Source organism: Parasteatoda tepidariorum, chromosome 5 (genome assembly GCF_043381705.1).
Source record: "Parasteatoda tepidariorum isolate YZ-2023 chromosome 5, CAS_Ptep_4.0, whole genome shotgun sequence".
NCBI classification, from domain to species: Eukaryota; Metazoa; Arthropoda; class Arachnida; order Araneae; family Theridiidae; genus Parasteatoda; species Parasteatoda tepidariorum.
Window position 1 is genome coordinate 63,018,933 of NC_092208.1, and position 18,210 is coordinate 63,037,142.

The following is an 18,210-nucleotide window of genomic DNA, read 5'->3' on the forward strand; positions in this document are numbered from 1 at the left end:
TTTCCATCAAATACAAGCTTTAATATAATGTCATTTATTGAAATAGTGTTATTTGCTTATGATTATATAACAAAACAATAAATGTGATAATTTGAATTTGGAAAATTTTTTTTCAACTTCGAATTTTACTACATCTAATTTTAGAATTATATTCAATTACCTTCGAACTACAGTTACAATAAAATAGGGGCTAGTTTTGTTTCATGTGTAAGGCAAGAGAATACAATGTCATTTGTATTCTCTTTGGCGACAGATCTTCTAGAAACCATGCTAAATGCATATTTGTTAACGTTTTTCCTATAGAATAATTTTCTTCAAGTAAATTCTGGTCAATAAAACGGTCTCAAGGTTCCAGCGAATGTTTGTTTACCTTTGTCTTTCCTGCATTTAAGTTAGTTAACAATAACATTTGATTTCCTTATCTTAAGTAAGTAATGCTATTTAACCTGGGTGCAAAATACGAATTTCTGGCTCTTTTGCTGTTAATTCTATATCCAACAATCCAACTTATGGTTTGAAATGTTTCTGATATTTGATGTAATGTGAATTATGTTAATTTTTGTTAACTTTGAAAAACGAGTATTGTTTATGACAGATTAACTTTACTTTAATTCACACTATAATAAACTTTTTAAATAACTGATAACAAATAAAGTAAAGCACAGAAATAAACCATATTTATTTTATTTCCTTACAAATAAAATAATAACTACATAAAGAATTTCAGTTAGCATATTACAGAAACAAAAATTCGAAAATGTTTTCGAAATTCTCTAACTGCTCTTTACAAATTACAAAATACAGATAAAATTTCATATTCGCTTTGCATATTTCGCTTCAGATAAGTGATGTAAGAAATAGGTGCCTTACTTTTTCCATACAAGTTATTTACATAATTTTTCTATACAATAATTCCTTTGGTTGATATTCTTTAAAAGTAAAAACCTGGAATCATTCAGCTTCTCAGAAATAAAAATTGGAAGAAGAAAAAAAAAAGGAAATCATTTTATTGTAAATACCGCTAAGTATTTATTGAATAGCATAATTAAATAAACAAATTATTTAAGTAAATAGTCATTGATTATCAGGACTGAATTTATTATAAATTGATTTTACAACATTTCTGAATTCTTTTGGAAATAAAATAAAAATGACTACCAAGTGATTCTTTTCCACTGAACGTAGTTTTTAATTTTTCGTATTTACGGAGTTAATTCCGTAGTATATTTAAATGTTAATTTTTTATTTGATAATTCAAAAATTTACTTTTTTTAGTAAATGTTTAGTTTTTTAAAGTATCAGTATATGCACGTTATAGGCTTATTGGAAAATTTGGCTATTTGCAAACCGTCCTCGTTCGTCAATGCACTTAGCTGTTGGGAAAATATTTTCTATAATTTTTTAATCTATGTAACACTTTTTAGAGAAATTGCCAAAAGCCTAGATACTTCTGGGAAATTTAAAATTAGATAAAATGCTTTTAGGCTCATTCGAAAATGTATCAAATTAGCGCAAGTGCTTAATAATATTCTAACTATCAGATCAATTAATTTGATTCTCTATGCTTTTTTATTCAAAGTGTTTCTTTATTCATATGACCGTTTCAATGAGTCTAAGTCAGGTTGATTTAGTAAGTTTATAAGTCTTTGTACATTTATTAATTTGCCCAAAGACATGTGCGTTGATTTTAATAAGCTTGAAAAATATCAGACACAAATAAAAATACAAGTGACTTGTGACTTTTTCAATTAGCCTGGCACATTGCAAAATGAAGGTTACATTTCCAAAGAGTCATATTTTCAATTAGTCTAAGACATATCTCCAAGGCCGACAAAGACAGTCAGAATTTACAAAAATTATCGGAAAATACTTTTTGCAACTTAATTAAGGGAGAAATTAATGGATTTGTTTGGTCACAATAAATAAGTTTATTCCAATTTGTTTAAACGACGCTTACAATAAGGAGTTGGGCATTTAACAAAAACATTTACCAGAATAGGATTCAATAAAAAGAGGGAAATTGCTTCTGTCCGTAGTTTTTAAAAACTATCCTTTATTCTGTAAAAATGGAAATGAAATCCATAGAAGTTACGAAAACTCTAAAGTAGTTAATAAATCTGAATATAATGATTATCTCTAAATATGATGAAAACTGATATATTTATATAATTCTAGACTTTTTCAATTTATATACTTCAGACTAGTTTCATACCTTAAGTTCTTAGAAGAGATTAAACTGTTTTAGCAAGTTTTATAAAAAAGAGCCAAATAATGAAATTTAACATGCACAATTATCATTATCTTTAATAATTTGTAACACACTTAACATTTTTATTGAATACATAAAACACATTTTCCTTAAAACAGGAATTTTGAAATAAAAAATATTGGATGCTTACTTAATTATCACAGATATTGTGATATTGTAGTTCAAAATAAAATTCAGCAAAATTGTTTTATACGTAGAGGAGGGGGAAAAACTTAAATTCGCTATCACTACATTTCACAATATTACAAGCATTTTTTTTTCTTCCTATAATTCCTAAATAACTAAAAAAGAAAACTATTATTGAAATCAGATAATGCATCACATTTTATTCATTTTTAAAACTGTGTGCATAATTACAAAAAAAAGGACCATTTTTAAGTTTCATATTTTCCAAAAAGAATGGAAAAACATATCATAAGTTTACAAATTAACAAGTGCTTTTCAAAGCAATCTTGGATCAGGTCATTGCGGGAAACAGATTTGCCTATTAAACAATCAAATCTATCAATCAAAGCTTTCAAAGATTGTCCAATTTGGTTACAACAGTCAAAATAAGAAAGTCTTTTTTGTCATCAAAATATTCATTCATATTTTTTTTTTTATATATATGTACAACACAGTCTTTCATCAGTCGAATCCAAGATGTATTCCAAAGAAAAAACCACCTCAGAAGCCCCGCTTCTCCGAATTCGAGCTTTTTTAGAAAGGAACTGATATATTTCGAACAGTCTGCAGAAGAAACACTGATCTAAAAATATAGAGAGATCTTTGTGCAATGATTGAAAGTGTCTACAATCTGATGACTTTTATACAGGAGTGTCATTTCATTTGAGTAAATGAGTTGACATAGTCATTCATTCTTGGTGTCGTAGTCTTGGAATGATTACAGGTGTCATTCATATGTCTCTCGGTATTGCACCCATATTTTTTTAAGCCTCCTCGATCAATTTTTGTACACGAAAGCTAGTTCAGTCAAGAAGGCTTTGATCGTGAGAGCGGAAAAGGCAATCCGCTAGGGGATGCATTTTATTTAATCTTTGGAGAACCTTGATAAAAATATGAAATCACTTCACAGATGTCCTAAATCTAATGCATGATGAAGAGCTGCAAGGTCTGAATGACTGCTTACCCTCCAGAAGGGAAAATTCATCTGAAAATAAAAGAATAGATTTTAACAAATACATGGACATGAAACCGAGATGATAAGTTTTTGAATTATTTCATATCTTAAAGAGGTCAGACATAAATATAGAGGTAGCTTTACAAATATGGAACAAATTATATAAGTTACTTTTGTTTTGTTCGTTTGTGGTTGTCTTAAATTATTGACTGCTTTGCTATTCTTTGTTTTTTTGTTCGTTTTTTAAATAAAAAGCTTTGTATTCACATCCCATGCTGAGGGTACTGTAACTTGAATTTTAAGCGATTCATCATAAAATGTCAATAGATCTGAAAATTTACATTTTCAATTAGTAGCCAAAGGCCGGTACACTCTAATGACTTTAGTGATGTGACCAAAATCGATAAGTTCTTTTGATTTGATAGCCACTTTTTGCAAACTTTTTAATTGTTTGGATTAAATTTTACTTTTAAAAAAAAATTCATATTAGAAATAATCTACAGCTATAAAAAGTTAACTCCATAATAAAAATAATCTAAGTTAAATATGTGACAAAATTTAGTTAAACATACTGACTTTAATGAGCTTAAAAAAATATTTCGGAAGGTAAAATACTTCTAAATGTATACATTATCACTTTGAAATATTTGAATAGTTAGAGATCTCTCCTTCCACATGAATCTTTCTAGCAAAATTCATTCATGGGTTCTGATAGATCAAAATTTTGAATGGTGGCCTGAAATACATTTAATGTATACACTCAACTTTGAAATATGTGAATGTTAAAGAACTCTCCTTCCACGTGAATCTTTCTATTATTTCTCTTATCCAAACCAATAATCTGAGAAAATAGAAAAAGTGTCGATAGTTCTTAATTTATTTGCTAACATATATTTACAATTTGAAATTTGTTTGAAGATTGATTTAGCTTATTTAATATATTTGATCTTATTTCATAACTGTAATTGAATATCCAAGAAAAGACCACACTTTGAAAGGAAATGTTGTATGAGGCATCTTCGTTATGAGGGTTTAAAAAATTATTATTTTTATTATTATCGAGTATTAACCAATAAGCATGCAATTAGGAAAAAAATTATTTCTGTCTATTTTAAGATTGTAGCTATCGTTCTCTAATAAATCAGAAAAGCCTTTTACAGTGTTTACCACAAATTAGAAAGAAAAATCTATAAGGCTTTTATAACACTAAATTATCACTATTACACAATTAAAAGAGATTGATACGAAAATCTTGTATTTTTGTCTGATCTTGTCTCTTGTTGTTTTTGTCTCTTGTTATCTTATCTGATCTTGTATTTTTATTGTAAACATACTATTAGACTTAATTAGCAATGAAACAATTAATAGAATTTAAACAATAACTTAAATTATATACCTGTTTTGCCGCATGCTCTTCGTCTCGACCATCCCCAACAACGACATAAGTACATTTCCGACTAAATCTGGACACTATACGCTCAAAACAAGAATCTTTCCCTGTAATAAAAAGGAAACTAAATTAAAGAGATGTAAAAACTTAATACAGAAATTGAGACTCGGATAAAGAGAAAAACGCACATTTTTTTTTTCAATACTTAGACTTTCAAGAGTGAAAGTTACACATATATGTGTATACATGGTGTTCAATAATAACCACCCTCAATATGTATTTTTAAAATCGATCTCAAAAATAGAATAAAAAAATAGATACATTAGGGCTTGCAAATGTTTAGGCAAGGAAAAAAGAACAAAATTAAACCGTTGAAGCACTAACAAGGAAGGCGAGATCAAAATCTTCAAAATATTTTTTTTTTAATTGCTGAAAGAGTACCAAACACCTTCAAGTTTCATCTAGTAATGAGCTGTTCTTGATGTTTATAGTCTTGTTTTCCTCAAATTTCAATCATTTTTTTTTTGTTTTTTTCTCTCAAAAATATTAATTTTTCTATCTATAACATGACGAGTTACTCTGTATATATTATTTATGTGTGCTATTCATTAAATTTAGCGTAATTGTGTCCGCATGTCAAAAACTTTTTGCTGATCTCTTATACAAGCAGTATCATTTGCAATAAATGGATGTATCAATTTATAATACGGGATTTTTTCAGCGTATACATAAACTAAGCAGTGGTATCATTTTCACAAATATTTATTTTCCAGAATTGTATAGTTAATAGAATATCAAAGTATTAAACCTTATCTTTGATATCAACAATTAAGAGGTAACAATTTAACATTTAACCATTGCAAAATAAAGTTCTTAAAATTAAATTCTAAATAGCTACTACAATAAATATGCATTTTCTTAAAATAAGTACCATAGCTTCAGGCAGGAAGAGTTATTTTAAATATTTGGAGAAGTTTATCATGTAATAAACTAAAATGGATGTTTACTTTAATCGGGATGTAATTAAAAGTTGAAAGAAATTGATAAAAATTACTTCTATCAATCCAGTTAATAAAACATGTAATGGTCCTCAATTGCTTAATGCTATAACTTTTTCAACAAATTTAAATAATTAAGTAAGAAATTTCAAAATTAATGAATTTAGGTATTCTTGTATTGTGAAAGGAGATAAAATATGGATAAAGTTTACAGTACTTTACCTGTTTTTGTAGCACTGTATATGTTTTCTATAGAAAAGACACCTCCCAAATTATACAGCAGAACTTTCGCAAGGGCTGGGACTAGCTGAGTAGTTGTCACTAATACATTAACACAGCTCGACCTACAAATACAATTGAATTCAAAGTAAAGAAAAATTAACTTTAAACTTAAATTCCTTACCTTTTAACAATATTACTATAAGTATTGTTAAACAACTTAGATAAAAAAAAACTTGCCTGGAATGAATGATTGATAAACATTTAAGGGCCAAAGTTGCCCAATTGTCAGTTAGGTCTTCAATTTCAGAGCGAAGTTGAAGCCAATCTTCTCTCTTCCCTGGGCCCAAAAGACCTAAAATCATGAATGCAAAAATTGTTCAAACATTTTATAGGGGAATAAACAATGTGATATATGTATGCAATGAATGTTCCACATACAAAATGTTCTGCAATCACAGACCTTGATATATTATATATTTGAAATTCCCGTCAAAAATGAAGAAAAAAAATATTAATTTAGGAGATGCGGTCAATCGCAATCAGGGTGTAATTAAATGCAATAAAATCAGTTAAATTGTATTGGCTGTGAAAAGAGTGTCTAAAAGAGTTTCCTCGAACAGCCAAACTGGTTTTGATGCTTTTAATACAGCAGGTTTAGACAACATTTCTGATTCAACTATTAATGAAGAGTTTAGAGGCACATAAAAGCAATGATTGCAAAACGCAATATTTATTATAATTTATCACAGCAAAAAGCTATTACAACAAAAAAGGAAAATTATATTATAGCATATGAACTAAATCAAAAAGAGAAAATTGTACCATAGTAAAAGAGACATTGTATTGTACCAAAAGGGCTACTGCAAAAAAGCGGAATGTACTGTAGCAAAACAGTTAATGTAGAAAAAATTGTACAATAGAAAAAAAGCAATGTAAAAATTGTACTTTAGCAAAAAAGCTACTATAAAAATGCAGAATTGTACTGTAGCAAATAAGATACCTACTGCAAAATTGTACTATAGCAAGTGATATTTTAAACAAATCAACAAAAATACATTTAAAAAAATAACAAATATTTTTAACTGAGAATTTTTTCTAAAATAGCTAAATTTGATCTTATTTCAATTTCCAATTCTTACCTCCAACGTTATTACGGTATTGGTTGTACACTTCTTTAATTCTTCTGTATCGAAAAGCTAGCTTCCTCATCCAATCAACGCCACCTCTCACTCCTGTAGCTAGACATATGCTAGCATTTGATGCTGCCGCATGAAAACCATCAGCTTGAAAATTGTAATTCCTGAAACATAAATTTTTAAAGTTACTAAAATTACAGTAAAATTATAAAATATTTTTTTATTAAACAAAAATTATAATAAAAAAGAAAATTATTTTATGCTGAAAACTCATAATAATTTGCTTTTCAAATAATGGCCACCTACTACAGAATTCAATTCATAAGCTTTTAAACATAGATACACAAGTGCACACTTGCATCCTTGCAAAATGCTACTGATATGTCATCTTAAATAATTACAAACAATGTCTATTATATGTTACATGGAATCAACTCCAAATCATTAACTGATAATTTTTTTTATTGCTAGTTAAAAAGTTTAAAATAATACCTCCCTGTTTTTTATACCTTTGGTATGTCCATTTTTAATTTAATGAATTTAAATAGGATCTGATTTTAATTAAATACAAAGTATAAAATTGAGAAATGATTAAAATTTTTACAAAATTAAATTAACTTATAGAAATTTGTTTGAGAAGAATTTCTCATGCATACATGTAAAAGTATTTTTCAGAACTATAAAAAAATATAATTGTTGGTTGCATCCTTTGAAAGGTGGCAGATTTTCACACAATCCCTAGATAATTTTCACCTCAAATTTTCTTATTATTAAAATAAAAAGAAGAAAGAAAGAAAGAAAGAACAACAAAAAGAAAGAAAAAATCGCTAAAAAAAACCGAGATCAAGTAAAATTCAAAGATCAAACGAAAAATAAAAGTTTTTTTTTTTTAAATGGTCATTCAAGAAAAATAAGGAATAGTTTTCCTTCTTTTTAAATTTGATTAAAAAAAAAAGACACTTATTATTAATTTTTCTGGTTAATGTTTTATATCTGCTAAGTACCTGCTAACTTATGGTAATTAATTTCTTTTAAAAAATTAACCTAGGCACAAATCAGAGCCCTTTAAATCAATATTTTATTAATTTTTCATTTTAAAATGAAAAGAATTTATTTTAATATCATGATCTGCAGAGCTCTTTTAGATTTTCTTTTATTTTTTATTGGATTTAGTAAAAGCATATTTTACCCCCTTTTTGATCAAAGCTGAAATATAATTGCTTAAAATTCAAATTAAATTTAAACAATATTAAACTTTTTGTGCATAACTTTATATTGTTTAAATTTAAGTACAAGACAAATAATTATCATTTTCATTCCATTTATTGGGTAATTGAAAATGTGGTAAATTATTTTTATTCCTTTTTTAATTTGTCTGAAACCTTGAAGAGGTAAATAAAACTAACAATTATAAACTTAGAAGTAAAACATTTTGAAACAAGCTCATTTGTAACTTAAATAACTTACGTCAGATCTTGTCCATTGTCATCTGATGAAACATCATCAATATGAACTTGATCACATTCCTGAAAAAGAAAACCATAGTTTAAAAAAGATGGGATTTCTGACTATACAATTATTTTCAGAGTGAGACCAGCATTCCACTGCAACTAATTTATTTAATAAATATGTTGGTTTGAAACAAAGACTCTATTTTAAAGTTAGGAACAATCATTTTATATGAGAATCAATTTCAAAAAATCTTTTGGCATAATTTCTTAAAAATTATAAAATTTTAATATTTGTTTAAAACATTAAAATTTCTTCAGAAGTACAATCTCTCAAAAGTTCATATAAAGATATAGTTTATTAAAATCAATTGCTTTGAGAAAAAAATCATAGATGGCAGCACTACAAAAACTTATGTCTAACAAAATGTTTTGAATTTCCTAGATTCAGATTTCTATTCAGACTATATTACAATTGCTTTTGAACATATATTGATAGATGGCAGCACTACAATTTATAAACATTATTTTCAACATGCTTCTCAAGAAACATCAAATTACTATTTTAGTATACTGTATATACAGCTATTTTCAAATTCCCTATAAAAATTTAAATTATCATTTTACATTGAAGTAATTAACAAAAAGTACAATTCCTTTTTTCAATTTTATATATGTAAAAAAAAATATTTAAGAATCAAATATAAAGAAATATATAAATATATTAATTTAAAAAATAATATTGATACATCATGAGAGAAATAATTTTTAAGAAAATTAAAAAAGAAATAAGAATTTTTTTTTAAATATAAATAATGAGAAATGAAACAATTCCTTAAGAAATTTGAGGCAGCATACTAGGATGAAACAACAAAAACATTCAAATATTATACCATAACTTTTTTTTTCATTATGATTTTCCTCAGTTCATTACTTTTTCATTAATATGAACAAAAATAATGGTTTGAGAAGGACCTTAAATTAGAAACTATTGGACTTAAGTTGCAAAGTAATGTCCTAAAAAAGATGGCTAGATAATGCACTGCCAAAATAATGGTGAAAATTTCAAACTTGAAATTTAAGGCAGAGAAAAGAAAAGTTTGTTGTAACATTATTCAATAAGCCAAGTCCCGCAGTAGGCAGTAGTGCCATTTAAGAAGAAGAAATGATAACATTTACTTTCAGAGCATAAGTCACTAAGTTTCTTACACAGGGAAAGTATTTAAGAATATGAAACTAATTTATGAAACAAATAAAGAACTTACAAAAATAGCACAGCTTTTAGTCAAAAATATTTTTCTCTTAGATTCTTATTATTTATTATTATGTTATAGTTAAATAAGATGTGCTATGACTTTTAAACATTATTTTATTAGTGTACAACTAAGTGCTTACCTCTAAGTCGTTAAAGAAAAAATGTGTGTCAGCTAAATTGAAGATTTTTTCTTCCATTCTGAGCCCAAGGGAGACTGATAATGGTGCATCCTAAATCAGAAAAATAACGCTCATAAATCTCTGAAAATATTTCTCAAATAAAATAATTTCTTCCACATAACTCATAAAGTAATTTACATACAATATATTAGGTAAAATTTGTTTGTAAGCTTATTTAGATGTAAATAATACATATTTTTATCAAAAAAATAATTTGAAATAGACCATTATTTTTACATTTTTAAAATTACAATCATACATTAGAACTTTAAAAAGGAATTTTTTTTAAAAAAAAATTTAGTTTTATTTCCTAAGTCCAATTTGTTCTAGTTTTTATTTCCAAAATAAAGAATAATACTAAAAACATTTGCAATAAAATTGCTATATTAAGTTATCAATACTGATTAAAAAGTATGAGGGAAAAAAATTAAATATAATATTTATCCCCTAATCTCTAAAAATAAAGGAATTTTATGCTTAAAATAAACGAGTTAAAATGTTTCGGTTTAATGCAAAGGAACAAACGATTTTGAAGTTAAAATAAAAGAAATTAAAAGTTTCGCTTAGGTGCAAGCAAACAAACAGTTTTAAGAGAGTGTTTGAGAAACATGAAAAGAGCTTATTTAAAAACAGCTTTCTGTCTCTTTTGATAACAGAAGCTCTCACCCCTGGATCAACGAATTTCAAAATACACCTCATGTGCCTGTCGGCGCGTCGACTATCTTAAAATAAATTCTCAAGAGACACGGTTTTTAAAGAAGAGTGTTGTCACTTTTTTTTTAACATTTTAACTCCTACTCTTCTTTGTAAATGTCTCGGAATTGCCCCCTTGGGTACAATTATATTACAAGACATCAGAAGAACGTTTTCTCAAATAAGTAGTGCTTCACTCTTTTGTGATATAAGTTGCGTACTAACTCGTAAAAATATTTAATTACTCATATTTGTTCTTCTACACATTTTTAAAACTCCTACTTAACTTCTTAAAATATATATATATATAAATAATATATATAAAGAAAAATTCTTTTTTTTTTCCCCTATTTTAACAAATATCTCTGAAAACTCTTTATCTCCTTTTAAGAATCGATCTTTTTTTTTTTATTTAAATAAAATATAACTTTTTTAAATTCGATTTCCCAAGACCCGATTCGTATTTCTCTCGAATTTTGTATTTTGCCATGTAAAATTATATTCTTTAAAATGATATTAAAAAAATTAGATGCCCTTCCCTACAACCCTCCCAAAAAAAAAATTTTGTGACTGTTATAAAATAAACTAATAATAAAAACTAATAAAAAATAATAAGTATTCGCTAAAAGTTATTTTTTGCGTAGATCTTTGGAAAAACGAATTTTATAATTGTGCGCAAAATTGTTTCAATTCGCTTAAAAGGTTCTAGAGATATGACGAAATATGAAGGGGGGAAAAATTAACAATAAGGGGTCCAAACTTCAAACTACATCTCCTGACCAACTATTAGGACCCAGATTGTGGTGCCCAGATATTTCCCAGATTGCGATTATCCTTGACATTTTCAGATCAGAAATCCAAATAGGTCGGGAAAAAAAAGGTAGGTATGTTTATTGAGAGAAAGTATGCTTTCGTGTCTAATTTCGTAGCTTAAAATATCATCTGCACCTAATAATTACCATATATGAGGTCACCCCCTTGAATCATTAAGATTGAAAGTGAAGATCCAAACAATAAATAAAAAAATTATTCAGGGTGGTCTGTTTATTTTTTTTATATTTTGCGCTCTGTACGTTGTATATACATCATATGAGACTATGAAAAAGTAACGTTTCCATTGTGTTGTATTTTCATAGTTTCCATGTTTCTCATTTAATTTACCTTTTGTAGAAAAAAAAATTGTTTTTTTAAGTTTTTTTAAGATTCAACAATTTCTAGCAATACTTTTCAAAGCTTTATCACAGATTATAATAATAAGTAATTATTATAAGTAACAATAAGTGATTGTTATAAGCAACAATAAGTAATTATTAGCAAAATAAACAATCACTGTCATCAATATTTCAATTACCGTTGATTTTAAAATATTTAGTTTTATAAAAACACGTTTTAAGAGCATAACTTTAAACTAAATAAACACGTGGTTTCAGATAACCTTAAAAATATTATTCTGGCGAAATTATCCGCTTATGCTACCGCGATCATGTTGAAAATTCAGATAATTTTTATTTATTATGCCAGGTTAATTGTTACAGAACGAGACGTAAACAACTTTTTTGATTAGAGCTATAAGCTAACAGAAACACTGATGCTATTTTAAAAATATTTGACAAAGCTAAATCTTTTATAGTTTACTGTAAAACAATGGCTTCAGCTAAGCCAATGAGAAAATTCCATTTCTTCGATTGTAAACTTATTTCGAAGATAAATTGGGCTTCGAAATAAGTTTACAATTGTTCTCACTCAGCTTCATGCTGAATTTCGTATTCTTAGAGTCTACCGTTCACCCATAATCCGGTATACACACACACATTCTTTATTTTATTATGTGTATAGATTTACACACTTTTTTAAAAATGTCTTTGAATTTATCCTTAGTACCATGAGACATAACATCATAGAATTTCTTATTTATTTAAGTAAAAAAAATCCAGTGCAAAATATGACACCTGACTGGACGTTTACGGTTCTCAAATCTTACCAACAACAACAAAAAAAGGACTGATGCAAATTTAAAAAAAGCGCTACGACTTTCAAAAGAGTCTCAGTCACGTCTTTTGAATCTATTATCTACTCTCCATACCTCAAAAAAGGAGAGGGGTAGAAAAAAAGGGGGAAAAAAAAGAAAACAGAACTTCTATAAGCATTCTTAGAAAAAAGTTATCAAGTTCAATTTCATCTGGTAAAATCCATCGATTCAGCTAGGTTCGAAAGACAACCTTTTCTGACGGGGGAAAAACAATAAAGAAGTAAACCTTATTCGAAAAAGAACAAAGATCTAATAGCAAAGCGAAATAATAGCAACCTAAAGAAACTACCATCACGGATTGATTGTAAGAAGACTCCGAGATGCCATGTTTAATATAAGTTCTTACTCCGAAAGATAAGAAAAATGAGAAATTTTTTTCGATAAAATATAAAAATAACGAGAGAAAAAAAAATATCCACAGATACCAACATCAGTGTATAAAGTTGACGGTAACCGTGGTTTCCACTATTTTTTTCAGAGAAAAAACTGATGGAGAATCTTGAGAACCAAAAGTTGAAAAAATTTACTTCTACAATTTTATAAAATAAAATTTCGTTTTTTTTTTCATAATAATTATTTATTTGTCGTTTGTTTGTTAAAATTTTAATGCAACTTTCCTTCATTTTATTTTAAATTTGCATCATTTTGTAACACTTTACCCCAGTACCTAATGTGATGCACATATTCTCTCCCTCTATCTCCATTATTTTACCAATTACACAATTAAGCACGTTTATTTTGTTAACTGCCATTTTAATGCTTTAAGCTTATCTCTTTATTCAAGTTGTAAGCTAATTTTCTCCTCTAGATATTATCCGGGTTTATGCTTTAAACTTTAAATGCTTCCAGAATTTTGGAGATGTCAATAAACGGAAAATGTCCAGTAAATTCCATTCTAGAGAAGTTCGGCTATAAATAGAGGCACATTTTATTGATGATACGATAATGAAAATCGATTGCAACTTAGAAGCAACTATGGGAGTTCCAATTATTGATGAAAATATAACGGATGTATACGATGTTGTTTGATGATGATTTTTTAAAAATCTTGCTAATGAATTTCTAAAGTTGCATCTCCCCAGTCAATGTGATTTTTGTACTCATGTAAGAGAAAAATAAAGAATATTGAAATTAAATGTTTTAGTAGCATTTTTCGGTTTTTGTGGTGTAACCCTACATCATCCCTACAACCATGTTCATGAGATAGTACTTTATTAAATAAGAACTTTATTTAAATAATTTTATTTTATTTAGATGAGATCTTATAATAGATCAGAATTCTAAAAGAAAGAAAGAACAAATACTATTAAGAACATTTAATATTGATGCATGTAAGCTTTTTCTAATTTTATGTCCTGTTTCTGCCTCGTGTAGCGACTTTAAATTCCAAATTAATGAAATTTCGTTTTTCACAAAAACAAATGGCAATTGTCCAGTTTGTTACAGTTCAATTCTCTATCCATATCTTGTACTGCCGAAACCACGATTCTTCCGATTTATTAATCTCTATTACTCATATCCTTAAAAATTAGGATTTCCATTTTACATTACTAATATGGAAAGAAGGAACCAATATCCTATACCAATCACAATTTTACTATCTTAATTTTACTAACTTTATGCCGTAAAATCATGATTTCTTCTAATTCATAACACTTCATTTGCGAACGCATAATTAGCATCTCCTTTATCTTCGTCATTACCAAATAATCATAATCACAACCGGATCTTTTAATATTCTATTCAATTTTTAGTTGCTGTCAGTCCACAATTAGTTACGAAGCACCTATCCTTCTTTGTCTCTCTAAGAATAATATGTGCTTCTAAAAATAGCACTTTTTTCCTATTTTATTAACCAGAATAACTGATAGACAATACTTTTTTTCTAAAACAATCTCCATCCAGCTTTTACTTGCTGCCAAATAATCATTTTTCACAAATCATTCCTTTAAATTAACATCAACCACTGCCGGTCTGTGTGTATAAATAATTCGTAATCCATTTCTAATGATCATTTTTCCTTTCTCATAATGTTTCTGATTTATAACGCGTTACTCTTCATATTTTATGTTAGAAATTTCAACATTTTCAAAACAGAGAATGACGAACTCAATATTTAATTGAATTTGAATCTTCGTTGTTAAACATTTAAATCTTCGTTTAAATCTTCACTGACACGTCATAATTTATTTTTTATTTATATGACAAAAGCAGACTTTAACAACTGACAGATAACATAACTATATGATGAATATATGAAGTTTAGAATTGTTTATACGTTAACTATGAAGTCTCTAACAAAAGCAATAATTCTTTTTCAAAAATGTAAGGATAAAATTGTTACATCTATCTCACATTTTTCAAAATAAAATATATTTATAAATATTAGCTTTCTTTTGCAAATAAATGCAACAAGAAAAAAAATAATGCTGATCCTATTAGCTACCCTTATTGTGCAATCACACTCAAATGATATAGAGTTGAAAACTTTTGTGTGAAATCACAAATGTAAACAATATTAAGCAGCTAGAAAATTACAGACATACGTTTTTAAATAATTCTGTTAATTCCAAAACATAAATATTTTGTTTTTTAATTAATATTTTGGTGTATGCGCGCACCAAAACATAAACCAATTTAGACAGGAATCCAGATGATGGTAGTTATAAGCTGGCCACCGCACCACGCTTCCCAACCACCAATTTATACCTGTATTTCTCTGACTGTAAAACTGCCAGAGATGTAACATTACTATTTCGAACTACTATTCGAAAATAACTACCAATAGAATGATCGGAGAAAGACCTAAGCCCGTAAGATAAGAGCTTGTTTTTCACAAATGCGAACCGTGAGCTGTAATAGCATTCGTATTTAAGATGTCACAGAAAAGGGCCCTTGCAAATCCGGTGATGCAGGAAGGGGTGGAGCTCTTTATCAAAGGCACCAAAACCTCAAAAATTAAAGAAGTATTTTTTTTTTCAAGATGTGTGCATATTTTGTGTGAGCACGACCCTTCGGGCTTAATAGTCAAATGGTAATTGATTCAGAATAATAATAAAAGCAAATAAGATATTACAGATTAATATTTATTGAAAGCGATGTATGTCAAATATGCGGAAAAGAATTAATATTATTCAATTCTACAGATTTTATAATATTTCGAACAAACATTTTGGCAATTTTTGTGTAAACGGCGAATGGATATCAAAAGCAACACAAGACCTAAGAATATATATTCAATACTAACCAAGATTATGTCTTCATTACTCACAGTGACAAATAGGAAACGGAGGACAATTCCGCCTTCATAAGAAAAAAATTTGTCTACTAAAAAAATGCTGTTTTTTAAATCTGATCTGGGTCAATCCAAAAATCAATTTATCAATCGTTATAAAAAAAAAGAACAGTTCAAAAATAATATTGGGTGCAATCAATATAAAGATGATAGTTATAAACATAACATGAATTTAACAACTGTTTCGATTCGGGCCTTTGGATTGGAATTTATAATAATTAAAAATCTTTTTAAATGTCATTAAAAATATTTTTAGAATTATAATAATATACAAAAATTAATTTGAAGTTTATGAAAAAAGGAGCTCTTAATACTGTATATTTAAAATACTTTTACTTACTTCCGAATAAATGTCTAATTATTAACTCAGCTTCGCATCGCAATCTCATAGAGACTTCACTCCCAAAGATTTTTTTTTTCTTTTTGCTTACCGATGAGGGGAGGGGGAGAGAAGTCTTTTCAATAAGAACCCAAATTTTCAAGAAATTGAGGGGGAGGTTTTTTTTCTCTCCAAATATCTATACATATTTTGCAGGAAAACCATCGTCGTAACTAGTACAAGTTTAGAAGAGCGAAATCAAATACTATGCATTGCAGCTCGATATCGAAGTTGAGGAAAAACCACTCCGTCACATCAAAAATACGAAAAGAATTAATATTTTTCAACGCTATTTCAAAATATTTCAGACAGACATTAGAGCAATTTTTTTGCAAACAGCGAATGAATATCAAACAATAGCGAATATAAAAGCTATAGAGAAAAATCAAGAGACAAACAAATATCAATAGCGAAAAATCACTAGGCTAACCAAGAATATTCCTTCAATACTCACAGTAACAAATAGAAAACGGAGGATTATTCCGTCTTCAAACGCAAAAGAAGAAAAGAAAAAAAAGTCATTCGCAAAAAGACGCTCCTTTTATTCCGAATATAAAAATCTTTATAAAACAGAGGGGTACAAAATAATAATGGCAAAAGATTCGAAGGGAAAAAAATTCTATAACGTGAGTGGGGAGGGTCCGAAGAGCAAAGAACGTAGTAAAGCGTAGCAAGAAGATTGCTGAACCCCCTTTCTCTTCCCTTTTAAAGAGCCAGATGGGGTGTTGCTATAGCCTATAGGCTGTGTCGTGCAAGGGGAAAAGGGGGAACTGAGAGAACGGGCGCCCAAACGACGTCGGGTTTCGTATTTCGAAGTTTCGGGTTTCCCGAGCGTTCTCGGTCGTCCCATCTCCCGCACTCTCCTCACTTTGCTCCCTTTCCAACAAACTCAATCACGGCGCGCAAACATCGGCCCGATGTAACGAGCGGTGGGTTTGTGACAAGGGGGACGTCAACAAATAGCGAAAGTTCAAAGGCCACTGTCATTTATTCTATTCAAAAGAGAAATGGTTCAAAAATCTGCGGAAAACAAACGATATTGTTAAAATTACTAGAATGTCAAATCGGACAAAAATATATGGACTAAGGTGACCAGATTTTCTCAAATCTTAAGGACAGCCATTAAATTTCATTATTGTCCTCAAAAACTTTCGAACTCTGAAGACAGAAAATTTTTACATTTTAACGTGTCCTCAAATTTCTCTTATTTTTTTTACGTGCACTTGAAATAACAAGAAAAAAAAAATAAAAATTTTGAATACTTTAAAAAATATATACATAACAGTTTTATCGTTAGAGAATACAAACAAAAAGAAAAATAATAACCTTGCCAAAAGTAGTAACCTTAAGACGAACATGAAAATGCCATGTTCGTCTTAAAATAATTTTCACAAAAAGTTTACAAATTTCAATAATTATACATTCATTTATTTTACATGTTTTCAAAAGCAGAATATTATATGATATTTCAAAACTGATTAATAAGGAAATCAGGTTTGATAAATATGGTTCTCAATTTAAAAAAAAATATTGCTAGTTCTTTTAAATTCTTAGGCTATTCATAAGCAAGCCTTGTTATCCGGAAAACTGCTTGGACAAATTCGACCAAATCGTGTTGTAGTATGAAGTAGCCAGAAGGACTTTTTGTAATGAGTACGTCCCGGAATACTATCTTTTTTCAACGCTTATATAACTAAATAAAAATATGATAAATAAAATAAAATGTCAGGATTCAAACCTGGATCACTTGTACTAAAGTTAATGCTCCATGCCTTAAACTACATCGATAATATAAAC

General features: G+C 28.0%; 1 protein-coding gene across 19 annotated transcripts in view; it reads right to left on the bottom strand.

Moving 5' to 3' along the window:
- Positions 1–655: 655 nt before the first annotated feature.
- Positions 656–18,210, bottom strand: part of LOC107452693 (eya transcriptional coactivator and phosphatase 2) — a 145,024-nt gene continuing 127,469 nt past the window's right edge. For all 19 annotated transcript variants that reach the window (XM_071181542.1, XM_071181541.1, XM_071181539.1 and 16 more), the window contains 7 exons: positions 9,979–10,068; positions 8,603–8,661; positions 7,139–7,299; positions 6,237–6,351; positions 6,000–6,121; positions 4,786–4,886; positions 656–3,419 (listed from right to left, as the gene is read on the bottom strand). In XM_071181542.1, the coding sequence (XP_071037643.1) occupies positions 3,339–3,419; positions 4,786–4,886; positions 6,000–6,121; positions 6,237–6,351; positions 7,139–7,299; positions 8,603–8,661; positions 9,979–10,068 (729 nt within the window). In that variant the 3' untranslated portion in view covers positions 656–3,338. The remainder of the gene's footprint in view (positions 3,420–4,785; positions 4,887–5,999; positions 6,122–6,236; positions 6,352–7,138; positions 7,300–8,602; positions 8,662–9,978; positions 10,069–18,210) is intronic.